Source organism: Megachile rotundata, chromosome 15, assembly GCF_050947335.1.
Source record: "Megachile rotundata isolate GNS110a chromosome 15, iyMegRotu1, whole genome shotgun sequence".
NCBI classification, from domain to species: Eukaryota; Metazoa; Arthropoda; class Insecta; order Hymenoptera; family Megachilidae; genus Megachile; species Megachile rotundata.
In genome coordinates this window covers 4,723,598-4,741,643 of record NC_134997.1, presented here as the reverse complement: position 1 = coordinate 4,741,643, position 18,046 = coordinate 4,723,598, and the positions used below count along the sequence as shown (strand labels likewise).

The following is an 18,046-nucleotide window of genomic DNA, read 5'->3' as shown; positions in this document are numbered from 1 at the left end:
GCACGTTTGCAATGCAATTGAGTAGCAAGAAATTAGAAAGAAAAGTAATGTGGTAATTCTCAGAACCTCTATCTCCACGTATATATTTACGTGGTGACACGTACTCTAGCCGGCTTCTATTAACTGTACAATATTGTATCTAAAAGCGGCACGTGGTTTTTGCGAATAGCATTCAATATTTATTTAAAGTTAGTTGTATTCTGTTAGTACTATATATTTAAAAAATGGTAAGTATCTGCTAATATATTATTTACTTTTAAATCAATAATTATGCTATACTAGTGCATTTAATGAATGATTCAAAAGTAATTTATATATTAACAAAAATAACCTCAGTACCGTATATATACAAGCTGCTATTGATCAGCTTTAAATATACCTTCAATAGTTTTAATATTTTGTGAAAATTATTAATTTATTAATTAGTTTTGTAATATTGTACTTTGCTAGTTAACGATTCTTAACCAAAATGGTAAATGCACTTGTAATTAATTTAAATAATAGTTTAATAAAAACATCTCAAACGTGGATACAATTTAAGTAATAACATTATTAGAATGTATACTCATCTTAATATTTATGTTAATGCTGAATTTTAATTTTGTTCATTTATAAAAATGTTATATTTAGAATACTATAACATTGATAATATGACCTCAGCTTTTTGTAAAGTGCTAACGTAGAAAGATCAAACGAAATGTATAAATAACAATTAAAATAACAATTATTATTGATAGGCAGTAGAGAGAAAAGGAACATTTAAAGTAGAATATTTACAAAAGATTGAAAAAGATGTGCAAGCAAAGTGGGAAAGTGAGAAAGTGTATGAAGAGGATGCACCTCTTCAAGATAAAAAAACAGCAGATGAAAAGTTTCTCGCAACTTTTCCATTTCCATATATGAATGGAAGACTTCACCTTGGTCATACATTTTCATTATCAAAGTGTGAGGTAAATAATTAATGAATATATAAAAGAAGATAAGTATTCTATATAATATTAATATCAATGACTTTGTAGTTTGCAGTTCGGTATAATCGCCTTTTAGGAAAAAAAGTTCTTTTTCCATTTGGTTTTCATTGTACTGGTATGCCAATTAAAGCTTGTGCTGATAAATTAAAAAGAGAAATGGAATTGTATGGTTATCCTCCACAATTTCCTAAAGAACAACTGATAGAAGAAATTGAAGATGATGTAATAATAAAAGATAAAAGTAAAGGAACAAAGGTAATTTGATAATACATACATCATCTACATATTTTACATTCTAATAAATAATTTTGGTTTCAGAGTAAAGCAGTTGCAAAAACTGTTGCTGCAAAATATCAGTGGCAAATTATGCAAACACTTGGTTTGAAAGATGAAGAAATAAAAAATTTTGCCAATGCTGAGTATTGGTTAGATTATTTTCCACCTCTTGCAGTGCAAGATTTGAAGGCAATTGGACTGCATGTAAGTTACTAAAGAGTTTAATGTATATAAATAGCTGTATTTGAAGTGTAAGACTTGAAACTCATTCTAGACAGATTGGCGTAGAACATTTATTACAACTGATGCAAATCCGTTTTTTGATTCATTTGTCCGTTGGCAATTTCATCACTTAAAAGCTAGAAATAAAGTAAAATATGGGAAAAGATATACAATTTATTCACCAAAGGATGGACAACCTTGTATGGATCATGATAGGTCATCTGGGGAAGGTGTAGGGCCACAAGAATATACATTAATAAAAATGAAAGTGTTGGAACCTTATCCTCCATGTTTACAGTAGGTACAGTATTAGAATTGTAAAGATTGCTTTTAATATTTAATATTTCATATATTTGCATAGGCACAACAAACCAATATATTTAGTAGCTGCAACTTTGAGACCAGAAACAATGTATGGTCAAACAAACTGTTGGGTTCATCCAGATATAAATTATATTGCATATACTGTATCAAATGGAGATATTTATATATCAACAGAAAGAGCAGCTCGAAACATGGCTTATCAAGGTTTCTTCAAAGAGGAAGGAAACATACCAATTGTAGCAAAGCTTACTGGAAAGGTAGTATGCATTCTTTTATTTATGAAGAAAATTTGTAATAATATGTACTAAATATTATAAATTGTATGTTAGGTAATATTAGGATTAAAATTGGAAGCACCTTTGACTGCAAATAAAATAATTTACACTTTACCAATGTTAACTATTAAAGAAGATAAAGGTACTGGAGTTGTTACATCTGTGCCTAGTGATTCTCCTGATGATTACGCAGCTTTAGTAGATCTAAAAAAGAAACAACCTCTTAGGGAAAAGTATAACATAGCTGATGAAATGGTGCTACCTTATGACCCAGTGAGTTGAATGTACATCTTTAATAGTAATGTAGAATTAAAACCAAAAATTATAACTAAAAAACTTTTGTAGATACCAGTTATTGAAATACCAGAATATGGTAATTTATCTGCAGTAACTTTGTACGATAAATTAAACATTCAGTCCCAAAATGATAAAGCTAAACTATTGGAAGCAAAAGAGATATTATATCTTAAAGGTTTTTACGATGGAGTATTACTAGTTGGTAAATATAAAGGAAAGAAAATTAAAGATATTAAAAAGCAAATACAGAAAGATTTGGTAAATGAGAATCAAGCAGTTATATATTATGAACCTGAAAAAACTGTAATGTCTAGATCAAATGATGAATGCGTAGTAGCTTTATGTAATCAGTGGTATTTGGATTATGGAGAAGAATCCTGGAGAAAACAAACGACAGAAGCTTTAAATAATGTTAATACTTATCACGAGGAAGTCAGAAAAAATTTTCTGGCTTGTCTTGACTGGTTACACGAATACGCTTGTTCAAGAACCTATGGACTTGGTAAATGTTGTTTTAATTATTTTAAGCAAATAATGTTAATAAAATTAATTGTAATTATATCTTATAGGTACTAAATTACCGTGGGATGAGAGTTGGTTAATAGAATCTCTGTCAGATTCAACAATCTACATGGCTTATTATACAGTAGCTCATTTATTGCAAGGAGGAACATTTAAAGGCGATAAACCTAATACATACAATATAAAGTAAAAAAATTCAATTCTATATTAAAATGATTATCAGTTACCAACATTAAGTATTACAGGTTATTTCCTGAGTAATATATATGAAACACTGCGTATATAATCGATAAAAATATTTAGATTGATACCTTTTAAAGTAATATCAAGGGAAATAAGTTGTAATATAATGTTCAAAGTATTTTACATGTGTTGCATATATTCATGTTAAAAAGGTAGTTTTATTTAGAGCCAGTGAAATGACACCAGAAGTATGGGACTATATATTTTTCAAAGATGCAAAATTCCCGAAAACAAATATTAAGAAAGAAGCATTAAATCATATGCGACGTGAATTTAATTATTGGTATCCAGTAGATTTAAGAACATCTGGCAAAGACTTGGTACAAAACCATCTTACATTCTTTCTTTATAATCATACTGCAATATGGGATAAACAACCTGAAATGTGGCCAAAAGGAATTAGGGCAAATGGACATTTATTATTAAATTCGGCCAAGGTAAATGTTTTGATGTATTTTATTATTGTTATATAAAATTATGTAAACGTTATTTTGTTAGATGTCAAAATCGGAGGGCAATTTCTTAACTCTTTCTGAAGCTGTACAAAAGTTTTCGGCAGATGGTATGCGACTTTGCCTAGCTGATTCTGGTGATTCAATAGAAGATGCTAATTTTGTAGAAACCACAGCTGATGCTGGAATTCTCAGATTGTATAATTTTATTGAATGGATAAAAGAAGTATTAGCTTCCAAAGATACTTTTAGGCAAGGAAAACCACATACATTTAATGACAAGGTTTTTGAAAGGTATTTATTAAACTATTTTTTCAACTTCTGTTTGTAAAATCAATATTGAGTTGGTGATTGATGAATTAGTGAAATGAATCTAAAAATACGAGAGACCGGGGAAAATTATACCAAAATGTTGTATAAAGAAGCATTGAAAACGGGATTTTTCGAGTTACAAGCAATAAAGGACAAATATTTACAATTAAGTACACTGGACAGCGCTAATCTGACATTAATTATGAAATTCATAGAATTGCAAGTTATTCTATTGTCCCCTATTTGTCCCCATGTATCGGAACATGTGTGGAACCTCATTGGTAAAGTGAGTCCTAGTATCTAATATATTAAATTAAAAAAATAAATGATATCATCACTTAAAACTGAATGTAAAAGTTAATACTACATTAAGAACTATTTTTTAATAGGAAGGTAGCATATTAAATGCTAAATGGCCTGAAGTGGGAGAAATAGATGAAATCCTGATAAAGTCATCACAATATCTTATGAATGCTGCACATTCATTTAGAATTCTTCTAAAGAACTATATGACACCAAAGAAATCAAAAGGTAAAACTGAGTCATCAGTAATAGAAAAACCTACCCAGGGAACAATTTGGGTAGCAAAAACCTATCCTTCTTGGCAAAATACTATTTTGACTACGATGAAAAAGTTATATCAAGTAAGTAATTATGAAAGAGTACATTTAAATAAGATAATGTATTCATACTGAAATACATTAAATTACTTTGCAGGAAAATGATAACAAACTGCCAGAAAATAAAGTTATTGCTGCCGCGCTTGGTAAATTACCAGAATTGAAAAAGTATATGAAACGGGTAATGCCTTTTGTACAAGCGGTGCGTGAAAAGATGGAACTAGTTGGATTGAGCGCACTTAATTTGACATTAGATTTTGATGAATTCGTAGTTCTTCAAAATAATAAAATGTATCTTGAAAATACTTTGGATGTAAGTATTGTATCTTATTTACGTTATCTTTTGATATTTGTTAATTTTTCTCTTTACTTAAATTCAGTTGGAGAATATTACGATAAAATATACTGATGAAGCCCCTGAAAAGACAAAAGAGGAATGTTGTCCTGGTTCCCCGTACATAAACTTTTCTGTTAAACCTGGAATTTATGTGTGTGCTATGAATCCACAAAAGTGCAGTGGTTTATTTCGAACAAATGTAAAAATCGCTGATACAGATACTGTAACAGACGTTATATCACGAATATTAAAAGAAAATAAGCACGTAAAAGGTACGCAAATGGTGGTCACATAAATTTGATGATCGATTATGCTAAAACTCAATACAACATTTGCTGTTTCAGATCCGTCATCAATTCTTCTATACCGTTATAATGATCCTATTTTAGGACCTAGAGGTAAACTAGTCCCCGATGATATGTTAAAAGGTAAAACCCAAATTCCACTTAATTCTACATTTAATGTTGATATGGAAACCAAAACTATTATAGTAAATGTAGGAAACAATGTATATAATGTTGGTGATGAATTGGTCTACATTAATCAATCAATAGAGAATTGATATATACATATACTTACATATACACGCATTAAATATAAATTATCTAAATGATTATTTATGGATAATAATTTGGTGATGATAATATAAGTATTCTATACATATTTAGTAAATTTTATATGCTATAATTGTATTATTAAATTTTATACTTTTCATCACTTAAAAATTCTTTTAATATTATTAAAAAATATTGGATTTTTATATACAGTTTTGATGTAACTCTTGAGGAATAAAAAATCTAATATAATTGTTTATTTTATATGTCTATTATTATCTATAAGCATTTGTGATCCACCTGAAATGTGAAAGCAAATTATAACATTATTCCAAAATTTATTTTTTTATAACAACTTTATTTGTAGCAAAAAATCTTACATAAAAATTTATCTTCTCTTAATTCTGGTGTATATCTTTTTTCAATCTAAAGATAAAATTTATTTAAGATATATATAAATACAAGAAAAAATAGTTGTTTTTCATTAATAATTGTACGTGTTCAATGAGTATATTTTGTTATATTTATGAAATCTGTAAAAAGATTTAGGCACATTTCCAGTTCTGTACTTCCGCACGTATTTTTACTACGTCTTCAGCGTGCGTTCTACAACATCCGCCTATGTATCGAACGCCCAAATTCAGCCATTCATGTATAAATTGGTTTAAAGAACAGGAATCATTCGTTTTCATCCATCCTGTTTCCACTGTATATGTTTCGCCACTGTTAGGATATACCACTAATGGCACAATTTCTTGCTTATTGTTTGCATTAATTCCTCTTAATAAAGGACTTACATTTTGTGGTGCAATACAGTTCATTCCAACTGCTAAAATTTGTCCTTGTAATGCTTCCTTATAACACTGCATTGCAACATTTTGAAAGTTAGAACCATCAGCTATGTTCTCTCCATCATTACGACAAGAAAATGACAACCAAGCTTTGATATTAGGAAATTCTTTAAGTAATTTAACCAATGCTTCAGCTTCTTTTTTGCATGGTATTGTTTCTATTGCTAATAAGTCAACACCGCTAGCAATTAATTGCCTAATACGTGGTCTGTGCCAGTCCATAAGAATCTCCTCCGTCACAAGTGAACAGTACTTGCCAGTATATTCTGAACCATCATGCAAACATGCACCATATGGTCCAATAGATCCAGCAATTAGTGGATTTTCAGATACGTTTTTCAAATTTTTGACATCTTTTTTAAATAAATTTACTGCCTCCTTAGCATACTCTACAGATTTGCTAAATAAATTAAGACTTTCCTCTTCTGTCATGTTCATATATTTTGAAAATCCATCTATAGATGCCTGATAAGAATTTGTAAGAATTATATCTGCTCCAGCTTTTAGAAAATCTAAATGCGTAGCAACAATAGCTTCAGGATTTGTAACAAGAAATCGTGCTGTCCATAAGGGATCACCATCTATCGTATCATTCACATGTGTTGCTAATTGCGTAGAAAACCCACCATCTAATATTTTTACTTGTTGCATCATTTTGTACTGTAACTGTTATGATTGATTCTTACAAATTATTTACAACCACAACAGCTAACAAAGCAATTTATAATTGCACAGTAATATATAAAATTGTAAAGTAAGAAAAATTATAATTGTAATTCGTCAACACTAACACGTATTTCGTTAGTTCAAAAAAGATTAAATTTTAGCTACACACACGTCTTAATTGTATAAATGTTACTGCAAGTCTGAAGCAATATTTGGTACAGTTGGTCTCAGTATATACACTTATTCCAAAGTCCATAATGAACTCTGTGAGATAAATATTAAGACGAATCAAATCTTAAAAGGAAGTATTATAATAATATGCAGTGAAAGATCGCTTTCTTCGTGCGTATATCGTAAAAATTCTACATGCCACTAAGATCAAATTTTGTCACGTGTTTTTACACGAGTCAAGATGAACTACACGGTATGACATATACCAATGTATAAGTGTTTCAAACCATATCTAATTCGTGTTTGATAAGTATTATTTTCTATTTACCAACGTCTTATATAAATTTGTTTTCACATGCTGCTTTGTACCATACATGATAAGAAATATACTATGGGGCAATTGATAATTTTATGATAAAAAACGGCGAGACACTGATATAATTAAGAATATTTACTTAATTATATCTTTATATGTTTTTCGATTTAAAAACATTGATAAAAGTCATTTAAAATAATTGGAAATTGTTTATATAAAAATGATATACTATTTATAAATGATAATAATATATTTATTAAGTGAATATATAAAATTATATATCACATTAAAATGTATATATACATAAAATAGTAATATGTACTAATATAAAATTATAATATTTAGTCAGTAAGTTTTTATTTATTGAAGATAGTGAAATTTGATCATCTGAGATAAAATTAGTTTTCTTTCTCTGCTTTCTTCTTCTTAAAATTATTAATTTCTCTTCTGATTGATTTTATATTTTCTGCATACATTCTGCAACAACCGCCAAGATACTGTACTCCAATTTCTAGCCATTCAGGGATAAAATTTTCAAATGGAGGGCAGCTTTCATCCTTTATCCACCCTTTGGTGGATGAAAATATTTCACCACTGTTAGGATAAGCTATTAACGGTATAAATTGGTTCCCAGTATCTTTGTTAATATTTCTTAATAAAGGAGATACATCTTTTGGAGCAATACAATTTACACCAATAGCAATTATTTGACCTGGTAATGCCATTTTATAACAGTTTGTAGCAACTTCTTGAAAATTACTTCCATCTACTATATTTTGGCTATTTCTTTCACAAGAAAATGTAAGCCATGCTTTAACATTTGGATATTCTTTTAAAAGTTCCACCAATACTTCTGCTTCTTGATAACAAGGTACTGTTTCTAACGCTAATAAGTCTATACCAGAGTCTACGAGGGCATTGATACGTGATCTATGCCATTGCATCATAGTATCGCGTGGTGTTGCTTTACCATAGGCACCATTGTATTCTGAACCATCATGTAAACTAGCTCCATATGGCCCACAAGAACCAGCAATCAATGGACTTTTATTTTCAATGTCGTTATTTCCTTCAATCTCTTTAAGATAATCATTAACAGCTTTCTGGGCAAGTTTAACAGCTTGATGCAATAAATTTATGCTTTCTTCTTCAGTTTTAGATAAATATTTCATTAAACCAGGAATTGAAGCTTGATATGTATTTGTCTCTATAATGTCTGCCCCTGCTCGTAAGAAATCTAAATGTGTGGCATAAACAGCATTAGGATTTGTTGCTAAAAATCTTGCTGTCCAAAGAGGATCACCATCAATTTTTTCACCAACATGAGTGGATAATTGTGCAGAAAATCCACCATCTAAAATCTTGACATTTGACATTTTTTCCAATATTTGTGAACCAGTTAATGTAATATAAAGGTTACGTAGTCTCTTGAGTGAAAAAGCACAAGAAGTTTTTAATGATATATTTACATATACCATGCATAAAATTGATGCAATACTTACAAAAAGAAATTAAGAAATATCTAACAAATAAATATGTATTTATGTGTATTGAATTTATTGATACTGAATTTATTACCGTCCACTTTTGAAATATATTATACGTATTTTTTAATCTATAAAATAAACAAAGTGAACTATTTGTAGCCTTTAGAGAAAATATTGTTTTTATTTACAGAATTATACAGAAATAAATAATAACAAATACAACTGAACTTTGCATACTGCAGCCATATATTGTATACAATGTACAGTGTATATAGTATGTTATTATTTATAAATTGAAAAGTAAAATACAATACAATTATGTATTATTATTTTTATACTTACGGTTAAATTAGACGTAACGTTAAATTTTAAATATTTACACTTGGAATCGCATAATAAAATACTAACCTTGAACTTTATTTGTCCATGTACATCATACTAGGAATTACAATCACTATTCATATGAAGAATTTAGTATACTTACGTCTATGTTGTTTCTTTTTCCTTTTTTTCTTCCACTTCCAGTTGAGTACCGTATGGCCAAAGCACAGAGTAGTGATAGTTTATCCCTACTCTGTGGCCAAAGTCACTGGGCCAAAGTAAAGACTAAGGATACAGGAGGCGACACTCAACAAGGAAACTAGCTTTTTAGAGAAAAACAGAAGGAAGGAAAAGATGGCGGTGTATGAGTAGGAAGTAGTTTTATCGAGTGAGAGATATTGTTGTTTTTTTCAGTTGTAGTTGCTTTAGTTAATTAAGTTGGAGGTGTAGAAAAGGAGGAAGGGAGATGGGATTTGATGAAGAATAAGTGCGGAAGGTAAAGCAAGTTTTAGAGTGGTATAGGTAGGATAGAATATTTCCCCTATATGCCCACACGGTGCACGGAGGACTGGTTTTGAATTTTTGGCGACTATTAAATTTTTAACCGACTTCGAAAAAGGAGGAGGTTACTCAATTCGACCAGTATATTTTTTCTTTTTTTTTTTTCTTTTTTCTTTTCTCTATGTATGTTCGCGCATTGCGCCTAACTGGGTGGACCGATCGGAATGAAACCTTTTGCATATGGAAGGTGCTGACTCCCCATTGGTACCATTATCAAAAAATTTTTCATTTTTTAATTGCAAAGTGTTGTTATTGCAAAGAAACCGGCAACTTTTTTCTTTTCTCTATGTATGTTCGCGCATTGCGCCTAGCTGGATGGACCGATCGGAATGAAACCTTTTGCATCTGTTGGGTTCAGACTCCCCATTGGTACCATAATCAAAAAATTTTTCATTTTTTAATTGCAAAGTGTTGTTATTGCAGAAAAACCGGCAACTTTTAAAATAAACTTTTCTCGATTTTAGTGCGCTTTCAATATCTTATCGCGGACATGATTCTGTGCAATTTTATTCATATACAAATTTCGCGGAAATGTTTAGTTTTCGAGATATTAGCGAAAAAAATTGTTATTAACTTTTGAAATCAACGTCGAACGATTTTAATGTCCTTTGAATATGTTGTTAGGGACGTGGTTCTGGACAACTTTTTCCTCTTGCGAAATTGACGGAAAGCTTTTGTTTTCGAGATATTACAGAAATTGTTGTTAACTTTTGAAGCCAACTTCGAACGATTTTTATGTCCTTCTAATACGTTATTAGTAGCATGATTCTAAACGAGTTTTTCCTTATGCATAATTGGCGGTAAGCTCTAGTTTTCGTGATATTAGCGAATAACTATTGTTAGTATTATTAGTGGAACGCCCCGTGCTATGCACGGGAAAGACAAGAAAGGGCAATTACAATGCACTGTACCAAAACACTAAGCTTTGCCGCTTTGACACGCAACTTATGCAGCAAGATGAGTTCACGTTGACGTTGGTGTATTATTCCCATTGCTTGGTAAAGTCTCCCTACCGTTCTAACAAATATTTTTTTTATTTTTTAGTTGCAAAGGATTATTTTTTCTATGCATGTTCGGCGGTTTTTCCTAGGTGGGTGGTCCGATCGGAACAAAGCTTTTCGCATCTTGTGGAGTCTAACTCCCCATTGATACCATTATCAAAATTTTTTTCATTTTTTAGTTGCAAAGGATTATTGTTGCAAAAAAGTTGCAAAACGAATATCCATGTTGTCTTTTACTTAATTATGCTCATGGCATTTACGCAGTCAAAAAAAGCCTGGAAGAACTGTCTCACAGTATCCTATACAATTCTCCCCATTCCACTAAAAAGCGTTAAATAAAATAATTTTCGGAAAAAAAATACACCGACTTCGAAATGCACTAAAAAGTATAAAATAATTTCTATTTCCTAATGAAGTAATTTCTATTTCTCTGAATCATACAATTACGTCACAGATATGAATTAAACCTATTTACTCGTTAGGTAGTATATTAAATATATTTCAACTTTTTCGGAGGCGGCGCAAAATTAAAAATACCTCAGTAAACGTTGCTGCCAATAACCAGTTGATTGTGGTATGGCGTATTGGAAATTAATAAATCCCGAGAAAGAATACGAACCATTATAGATATACCTGGTAATATACGTAAATGTAATGTCTGCATCTTCATTTGATCAACGTTTCTGATATAAATGAAATTGAATCGACTTCGTTCGCGTGTAGAAGCCATGAATCTAAGAACCTATAAACGGAGCCCACGACGCGGGAATTACCAAATTTGCGACAGATGGGCTCTAGCTTTATAGTATATGCGGCGGTCGAGTCTTTCCGTCGCATACTCTATGAATATAGCCCTTTGCGGACTACCGCCGCATATATGCGTTCTGCGTAAATCATCAAATTGGCCGAAGAACTCATACTTGCGTTTGGCGAAAACAGTTGATTGAGCCGAGAAACGCGTACATGTGTTCATGCACGTAAATCTGTGCATGTATATATAATATGTCCAGAATATGACTTGGAATGCTATGAACGAAAACCGCGTTTAGGCAGAAATATACGCCGGCAATTTTTAATGACTATCGCGGCAGGAGCTCGGCCCCACGGTTCACTTCGAACTTCGAACCGTCCCGTCCGCAAAGGGCTAGATAGACCATAGTTACATTCTATACGCACTAACACCTACTTCGCGGCGTGCTGTCGAATTATATGTATAGAAAAAAAAATAGCTATACAAGCTTTGCCTATGTTCGGCTGTCCAAAGGTTGACATGTTCAAAAAAATCTTTTAATTTTGCGCCGCCCCCGAAAAGGTTGAAATGTATTTAATATACTACCTAACGAGTAAATAGGTTTAATTCATATCTGTGACGTAATTGTATGATTCAGAGAAATAGAAATTACTTCATTAGGAAATAGAAATTATTTTATACTTTTTAGTGCATTTCGAAGTCGGTGTATTTTTTTTCCGAAAATTATTTTATTATACAGAAGAAAGAAAGTGCGTGCAATAAGTTGAGTAAGAGGTTAGTTGAATTATTTGGGAAGATTTGTAATTGAAATATGGAAAAGATAAACCAAAGGGAAATGAGTCTTACAAGTAGTATGGAGGATATGGACAGGGAAAAGAGTATAACGGACAAAGAAATGGAAAGGGATGTCGGCAAAGGAAAGTCCCTTGTGGGGAAATTAGAGAACTGGAATGTGGAGTCCTTGAAAGAGGATGAAGAGGAAGTATTGAAGTCGCTGGAAGTAAATGAGGTGTTAAATAAGGAAAGTGGTGAAGATAAAGAAGTTAATAATGAAGATAATGAAGTAAAGGAGACAATGGGGAAGGGAGAAGAAACATGGAAGGTAATGTGGAGTGGAGTAGATAGAAAGAGAGGTAGAGATCTAGAGGTAGAAGAGGAAGAGTTAAGGGAGAAAGAGAAAAAGGAAGGTGGCGAAACAGAGGAGAGTGAAAGTTCTGAAAGTATAAGTTCTGAAAGTATAAGTTCTAAAAGTATAAGTTCTGAAAGTATAGAGGAAGAAGAGGAAGCAGGAATGACGCTGATGTCAAAAAATGGGCAGGAAAGAAAGGAAGGAGAGGAAAGAGGAGATAGAAATGGACAAAGATTTTGTCACAGGTACGATGAAAGTGATAATAACACTGAGTTCATAGTGGGATTGTTTTTGAAGAGTGAGCATGTTGCCAAATTTAAGAAAATGAACCTCATAAAGATATATAGATTCGTGCAGAGAACTGGTTTGAGAATAGAGTCAATCAGGATGGTTGGCTTTAGTAAAGCGGAAGTGACATTTCGGACGAGGGAGGATGCGAATAAAATGTTACAGGACTATGAAAGAAGTGAGGGTATCGTGGGGGTATTTTTACCAATAAGGAAGAGGTTCAGAAAGGGTGTGATTAGAGATTGGTTGGGGACAATGGAAGAATTACAAGAGGAAGCAATGCCAGGTCAGGGGGAATATGTGTTGGAGAGATTGAAAAGGAAGTCTAGAGAGAAAAGGAGAGGTAGAAAAGGAGTAGTTGGGGAGCCACTTTTGATAATATTTAGAGGAGATGCATTGCCAGTATCTCTGCTAATCGGACAGGGTCATGTGGGGGTAAGAATATGGCCATACGTTGAACAAGTAAAGCAGTGTTATAGATGCTGGCGTTTTGGACATATCATGAAGTTTTGCAAGGGGAGGAAGAGATTATGTGGAAAGTGTGGCGAAGATTTTCATGGTAAGTGTGAAAAGGAGGCCAAATGTGTTAATTGCAAAGGAAATCATGCAGCGAATGAAGACAAAAAGTGTTGGATGTTTCAAAAAGAGTATGCCATAAGGAAGGTTATGGCATACAAAAATGTTGAATTTGAGACTGCAAAGGAGGTGATTGAAAGGGCTGCAGGTATAGAAAGTGTAAGAGGGAGAAGGATGAGAGGAGTGCAGATGAGGGAAGTACAGAATTGCCTGGGCTGCGGCAGAAGAAGATTGTGAATGCCTGGGAAAAGAGAGAAGTCCCAATAGGAGGAGAGATGGAGAAGATTAGAAAAGGAATTGGATTAGACAGTAAAAAGGTGATATATAGTAGTGTTGTGGGGGGAGTAAAGGAGAGGTATGGGGGTAAGAGGACTGAGGAAGGTGAAGGAGGTTGATCGAAGGTAGTAGGTGGAGTTCGGCCAAAACTAATAGATGGAAGGAAAAAACAAGAGGAAGAAAGAAGAGACAGGGTGCATGAAAATAGGTTTGTACTTTGGAGTGAGGGGGGGAAAGGAGGAAAGTGTTAGAAGCGATGAAGGAAGTGTAGAGGGAGTAAAGGAGGTGAATATGCAGGAAGTACAAGAAGGAAGTGAGAGAATGGAGAAAGGTAGAAGGACAAGAAGGAGGAAATAGGAAGTATTTGAAGGGGAAACCAGGTAAACTGAGTAAGAAGGAGGAGGATAAGTTGATGAAGGAACTCATAAAATTGATAAATGAGAAAAATTTTGAAGGATGTTATTTTGAGATTAAAAAACATTTGGATTTAAAAGCAAGGTTTTTTAAGAAGGCGCTGTTTGTCGTGGAAGATGACAGGAAGGTGGAGACTACAGAACCTTGGGATGTACAGTGCGAGGTGAGGCAAGTGGAAAAGATAAGGAGGGAAGCAGTGAGAGAGAGGAGGGAATATGAGGAGCAAGAGAAGGAGAAGAGAAAATTAAATGAAATGTGGGAGGAGAGCGAGAGGCTGAGAAAAGAGAATTGGATGAAAGCAAGAAGGGAAAAGAAGGTGAAGGAAGAAGAAGATAGATAAACGGAAAATGTGTAAAGACTCTAAGGTGTGTGATATGGGTGATGAGTGGTAAAGTGTGAATGTGATGTGTGAGTGTGATGTGGGAGAGTGCAAAAGATTAAGATTAAAGGGAGAAAGGAAGAAAACTGTAAACAATATGCTAAAGAAGCCATGTTTAGAAAATTGGAATGGATCAGAGAAGGAGAAAGATCGGTAGAGGTTTATACGGATGGATCGAAGATGAAGGATAAAGAATTAGGAGGGGCAGCAGTGGTCATCAAGAGAGGCAACGAGGAATGAGAAGAGATGGGACGAGATGCTTTGCAGTGATGAGAGGAGTGTTCTATTTTTACAGTAGAGGCGTGGGCTGTTTGGAAGGCATTGGAGCTACTGGAACAAGATGTCAGGGAGAATGCTAATTGGTACCTTTTTAAGACAATGTAAAATAGAATTATGAGACTCGAATAGACAGTGTTTAGCGTGTATGAGTGTGGTAGAATAGGAATGTATGTGGGAGCGTGGAGTGAGGTTGAAAGGTTGTAAGGAAAATATGGAGGCTGAAAATAGGTTTGTATGCATGAATGGATAGATGGCGTGGTTATAAGTTTTTAGGCTAAAATTGTTTTTTGTAACGGCAAGTTAGGAGAAAATGTCTCCTAGATGCCTTTTTCGATATAAGAAAACAAATAAATAAATAGAAAAACAGAAAACACGTGCTCAAATCACATGAATCAGCGGTGGGAGTACGATTTCAACGCAATATTCCGAAACACGCATGTGCACAGTGTGCAAGTATAGCAGTCGGCGAATGTGCATTTACCGATAATTTATTTGTAATAGATATTTTGTAATTTCTCTGTAACACATGCATAGCTATTTTTTTGTAATACATATGCCTTTCTTTTTCAACTTTCAATGGTGTAAAATTAATGTAAATGTTTGGAACGTTAAGTTAATATTAGCAATATACAGAAAATGTACAAGCAAATGAATTTCTAATTATTAGAGATTGGCATAATCTATTTAAAGGGGGGTAGGCTGTTCGCGCTTGCACGCTTTCTCCACTCTTTACGAGTGGCGTTATGGGTACTCCCACAAACGCGCGAAATACAACAATGAAATATACTACAAATAATATTTACTTTTGCCATTTTAGACATAAGATAAAAATTTTGTTTTTAAAGCATAAACAGTATGTAAATAAAACTGGATTCTTTTAGAAGATGACTATTTACTAAATAACTATACCAAACATATAGTGAACTACTAGTTTATTTTTTTCCTGAATTAGACAAATTACTTATAACTCATAAATTAACTGACGGAATCAAATATTTATTTTTATGTAAAGTATTTAAGAATACAAAACTAATGTTTTATGCATTATAAATAAAAATTTTATTATTTATAAAAGTCCAAGACTTCTTTCAACAACAGCATGCGGTTGACCCATCTCTTCTCTAAATTCAGGAATATTTAATATATCTTCAAACCTAAATATGTAAAAAATACAATATAATATAAATTAGTGTACAAGTAATGTATAACTGATACATATGTATTATAACTATTAAGTATATATACATATAAAGTATAGAATAGTTAAGTTTACCCTATTTCTTCATCTCGTCCAAGTAAAACATCTCTCATCATGTTTGATGATGGTAGAAATGGAAGTCTACCAATTTTTTCAGTGGCTTTTAATTCCATTGCCATGCGCATTGGAGCATGTAATCCTTGCGTGTTTCTGAGCAATATCATGTTTGTGCGTATACGATTTTTTTCATACTAAAATGTACATATAAGTTAATGATTAATTAACACAATTATAATGATTATATTAAAATTAATTATTTACATTTTTTTCAGATGCTTCTAAGGGATGTGAGTAACCAATGTTCTGTCTAATTGCACCTAATCTGAAAAATGTTTAATATTTGTAATCAAAAGTAATCTGTGACTTCAAAACTGATAAGAACTATTGATATAAGAAATGTATATAATCTCTAATGACACTGTTTAGCAAAGTAATTATACCCAGAAATCATAGGATTTGGTACACCATAGTTGTCATCACGAATGTTGAATTGGTCATTGATAGTAGGTTTTGGAAGAACCGTTGGTAGACCAAAACTCTGAAAATTATTATTTTAACATTACTTGAGTATACAAATATATGTCAAATTTTGACTATTCAATATTTTGTTATCTGAGTTGAAAAAGATATTATTGTGTGTATATATTAGAACATAACCTATTTCTGAAACAGTCTACCAGAAAAGTACTAAAATATTTAAGTTTTTGAATTAGTTTTAAATGAAAAAGTATTAAAACTGATGTTGTGTATTACCATTGTTTATTAGATGTATTTCAAGTTTTTACTCAAAGTAAAAGTCACTTTACAAGAACTCACAATATTAAATGCAATTGTTCATAAACTCATCGAAATATAACTTGTCATTTCACATGTGCAAGTCAGGTGTAAAGTCATAAACCATGTTTAACATAGAGGGAATATGAAATAGTATGTTATAAAACGGAACTATGTCATGAATATTCTCAGTTTATTTTACATATATATATATATTCAGTCTATAAATTTTATATTAATAATCCTTTTCAAATATTTGTTTAAAACGTTAAAGTACTTTTTATAATAAATAATAATTTAGGAGAATATGCTTCGTATAATTAATTGTTTATAACAATTTCATTTTTACTATTAAAGTGTAATTTCATAATTGAAACAAGTGGAAACGTAAATGAATTATGTAATTTTCAAATCAAATTGAATCGTAATTCATCTAATATGAAATTGTGAATGGTTTAGTGCTCCGATTGCTTTCATATGTATTTGACATATATAAAAATATTTAACATTTTACAAAAAAAAATAAGGACATATTAAGAAAATTAGAAAAATGACAGAATACTTCGTTAATCTAACGAAATATTGTATATGTAATTCGTTATATTCGTCAACGGTCTACTGCTTTATCGATAAAACAATACAGTGAATACAAGCTATACCTTCGTCTTCGATATCCGCAAATTTGTTAATTTTTATGAAATTATAGAGTAATTAGTTTAAAAGAAGTAACAAAATGGATTTAAAAACTAGGAGAATGTCTTTACGCGACTCGTTCATGGGAGTATTATCAAGAAGATCTTTAGTTCCGAGAAGGGTAAGTAAATAACGTATTTGTAGCAAATGTTATATTTAATTTTTTATTTGTGCGAACGTAAATAAACAGCAACATATACGCGGGACAATACTAATGCAAGATAAAAGTTTTTTATTCTTGGCGTTTTTTTTACGAATCTTTTAACATATTTGTGATATTTTTCTGATTAAAACGAGACTAAACATGACGTAATTCGAAACATACATATTTATTTAGAATTCCAAGCGTTTCACTTATATCCAGTACTTTATAGCGATAATTGTATTTCGAATTGTGTCACGTTTGGGCTCATTTTAATCAGGAAAACGTCATAAATATGTTGGTATAAA

The 18,046-nt window shown here is 31.8% G+C and overlaps 5 protein-coding genes across 10 annotated transcripts in view; 2 read left to right on the top strand and 3 right to left on the bottom strand.

Annotated features, from left to right (window-relative positions):
• Nucleotides 1–5,669, top strand: LeuRS (Leucyl-tRNA synthetase). 3 transcript variants are annotated; one of them, XM_012292807.2, is made up of 16 exons: nucleotides 10–227; nucleotides 738–950; nucleotides 1,020–1,226; nucleotides 1,290–1,451; nucleotides 1,522–1,766; nucleotides 1,831–2,050; nucleotides 2,123–2,341; nucleotides 2,414–2,867; nucleotides 2,935–3,073; nucleotides 3,297–3,567; nucleotides 3,629–3,876; nucleotides 3,946–4,180; nucleotides 4,284–4,538; nucleotides 4,612–4,827; nucleotides 4,895–5,123; nucleotides 5,196–5,669. In XM_012292807.2, the coding sequence occupies exons 1-16, from the start codon at nucleotides 225–227 to the stop codon at nucleotides 5,411–5,413; spliced, it is 3,534 nt and encodes a 1,177-aa protein (XP_012148197.1). In that variant the 5' UTR covers nucleotides 10–224; the 3' UTR covers nucleotides 5,414–5,669. The 3 variants fall into 3 exon arrangements, with proteins under 3 accessions (XP_012148199.1, XP_012148197.1, XP_012148198.1); XM_012292808.2 differs by lacking the exon at nucleotides 10–227 and adding an exon at nucleotides 454–472; XM_012292809.2 differs by lacking the exon at nucleotides 5,196–5,669 and having other exon boundaries at nucleotides 1–227; nucleotides 4,612–4,805; nucleotides 4,895–5,029.
• Nucleotides 3,966–7,462, bottom strand: LOC100880128 (betaine-homocysteine S-methyltransferase). The gene is made up of 2 exons (XM_003706499.3): nucleotides 5,786–7,462; nucleotides 3,966–5,705 (listed from the first exon to the last, which is right to left on the bottom strand). The coding sequence occupies exon 1, from the start codon at nucleotides 6,908–6,910 to the stop codon at nucleotides 5,951–5,953; it is 960 nt and encodes a 319-aa protein (XP_003706547.1). The 5' UTR covers nucleotides 6,911–7,462; the 3' UTR covers nucleotides 3,966–5,705; nucleotides 5,786–5,950.
• A 178-nt stretch (nucleotides 7,463–7,640) lies between these two features.
• Nucleotides 7,641–8,785, bottom strand: LOC100883375 (betaine-homocysteine S-methyltransferase). The gene has a single exon (XM_003706529.3). It carries the CDS (start codon nucleotides 8,783–8,785, stop codon nucleotides 7,808–7,810), a length of 978 nt encoding a protein of 325 aa, XP_003706577.3. The 3' UTR covers nucleotides 7,641–7,807.
• Nucleotides 8,786–9,573: 788 nt separating this feature from the next.
• Nucleotides 9,574–18,046, top strand: part of LOC100880244 (uncharacterized) — a 14,409-nt gene continuing 5,936 nt past the window's right edge. For 2 of the 4 annotated variants that reach the window (XM_076540111.1, XM_076540113.1), the window contains exons 1-2: nucleotides 9,578–9,713; nucleotides 17,654–17,717. In XM_076540111.1, the coding sequence (XP_076396226.1) occupies nucleotides 9,694–9,713; nucleotides 17,654–17,717 (84 nt within the window). In that variant the 5' untranslated portion in view covers nucleotides 9,578–9,693. Of the gene's footprint in view, nucleotides 9,714–12,269; nucleotides 15,813–17,609; nucleotides 17,718–18,046 lie in introns of those variants that run through there. The other 2 variants (XM_076540112.1, XM_012292810.2) reach the window with 2 other exon arrangements.
• On the bottom strand, nucleotides 15,847–17,041 carry Pomp (proteasome maturation protein). Its single transcript, XM_003706530.3, has 5 exons — nucleotides 16,883–17,041; nucleotides 16,570–16,667; nucleotides 16,391–16,451; nucleotides 16,145–16,320; nucleotides 15,847–16,025 (listed from the first exon to the last, which is right to left on the bottom strand). Exons 1-5 carry the CDS (start codon nucleotides 16,883–16,885, stop codon nucleotides 15,938–15,940), a joined length of 426 nt encoding a protein of 141 aa, XP_003706578.1. The 5' UTR covers nucleotides 16,886–17,041; the 3' UTR covers nucleotides 15,847–15,937.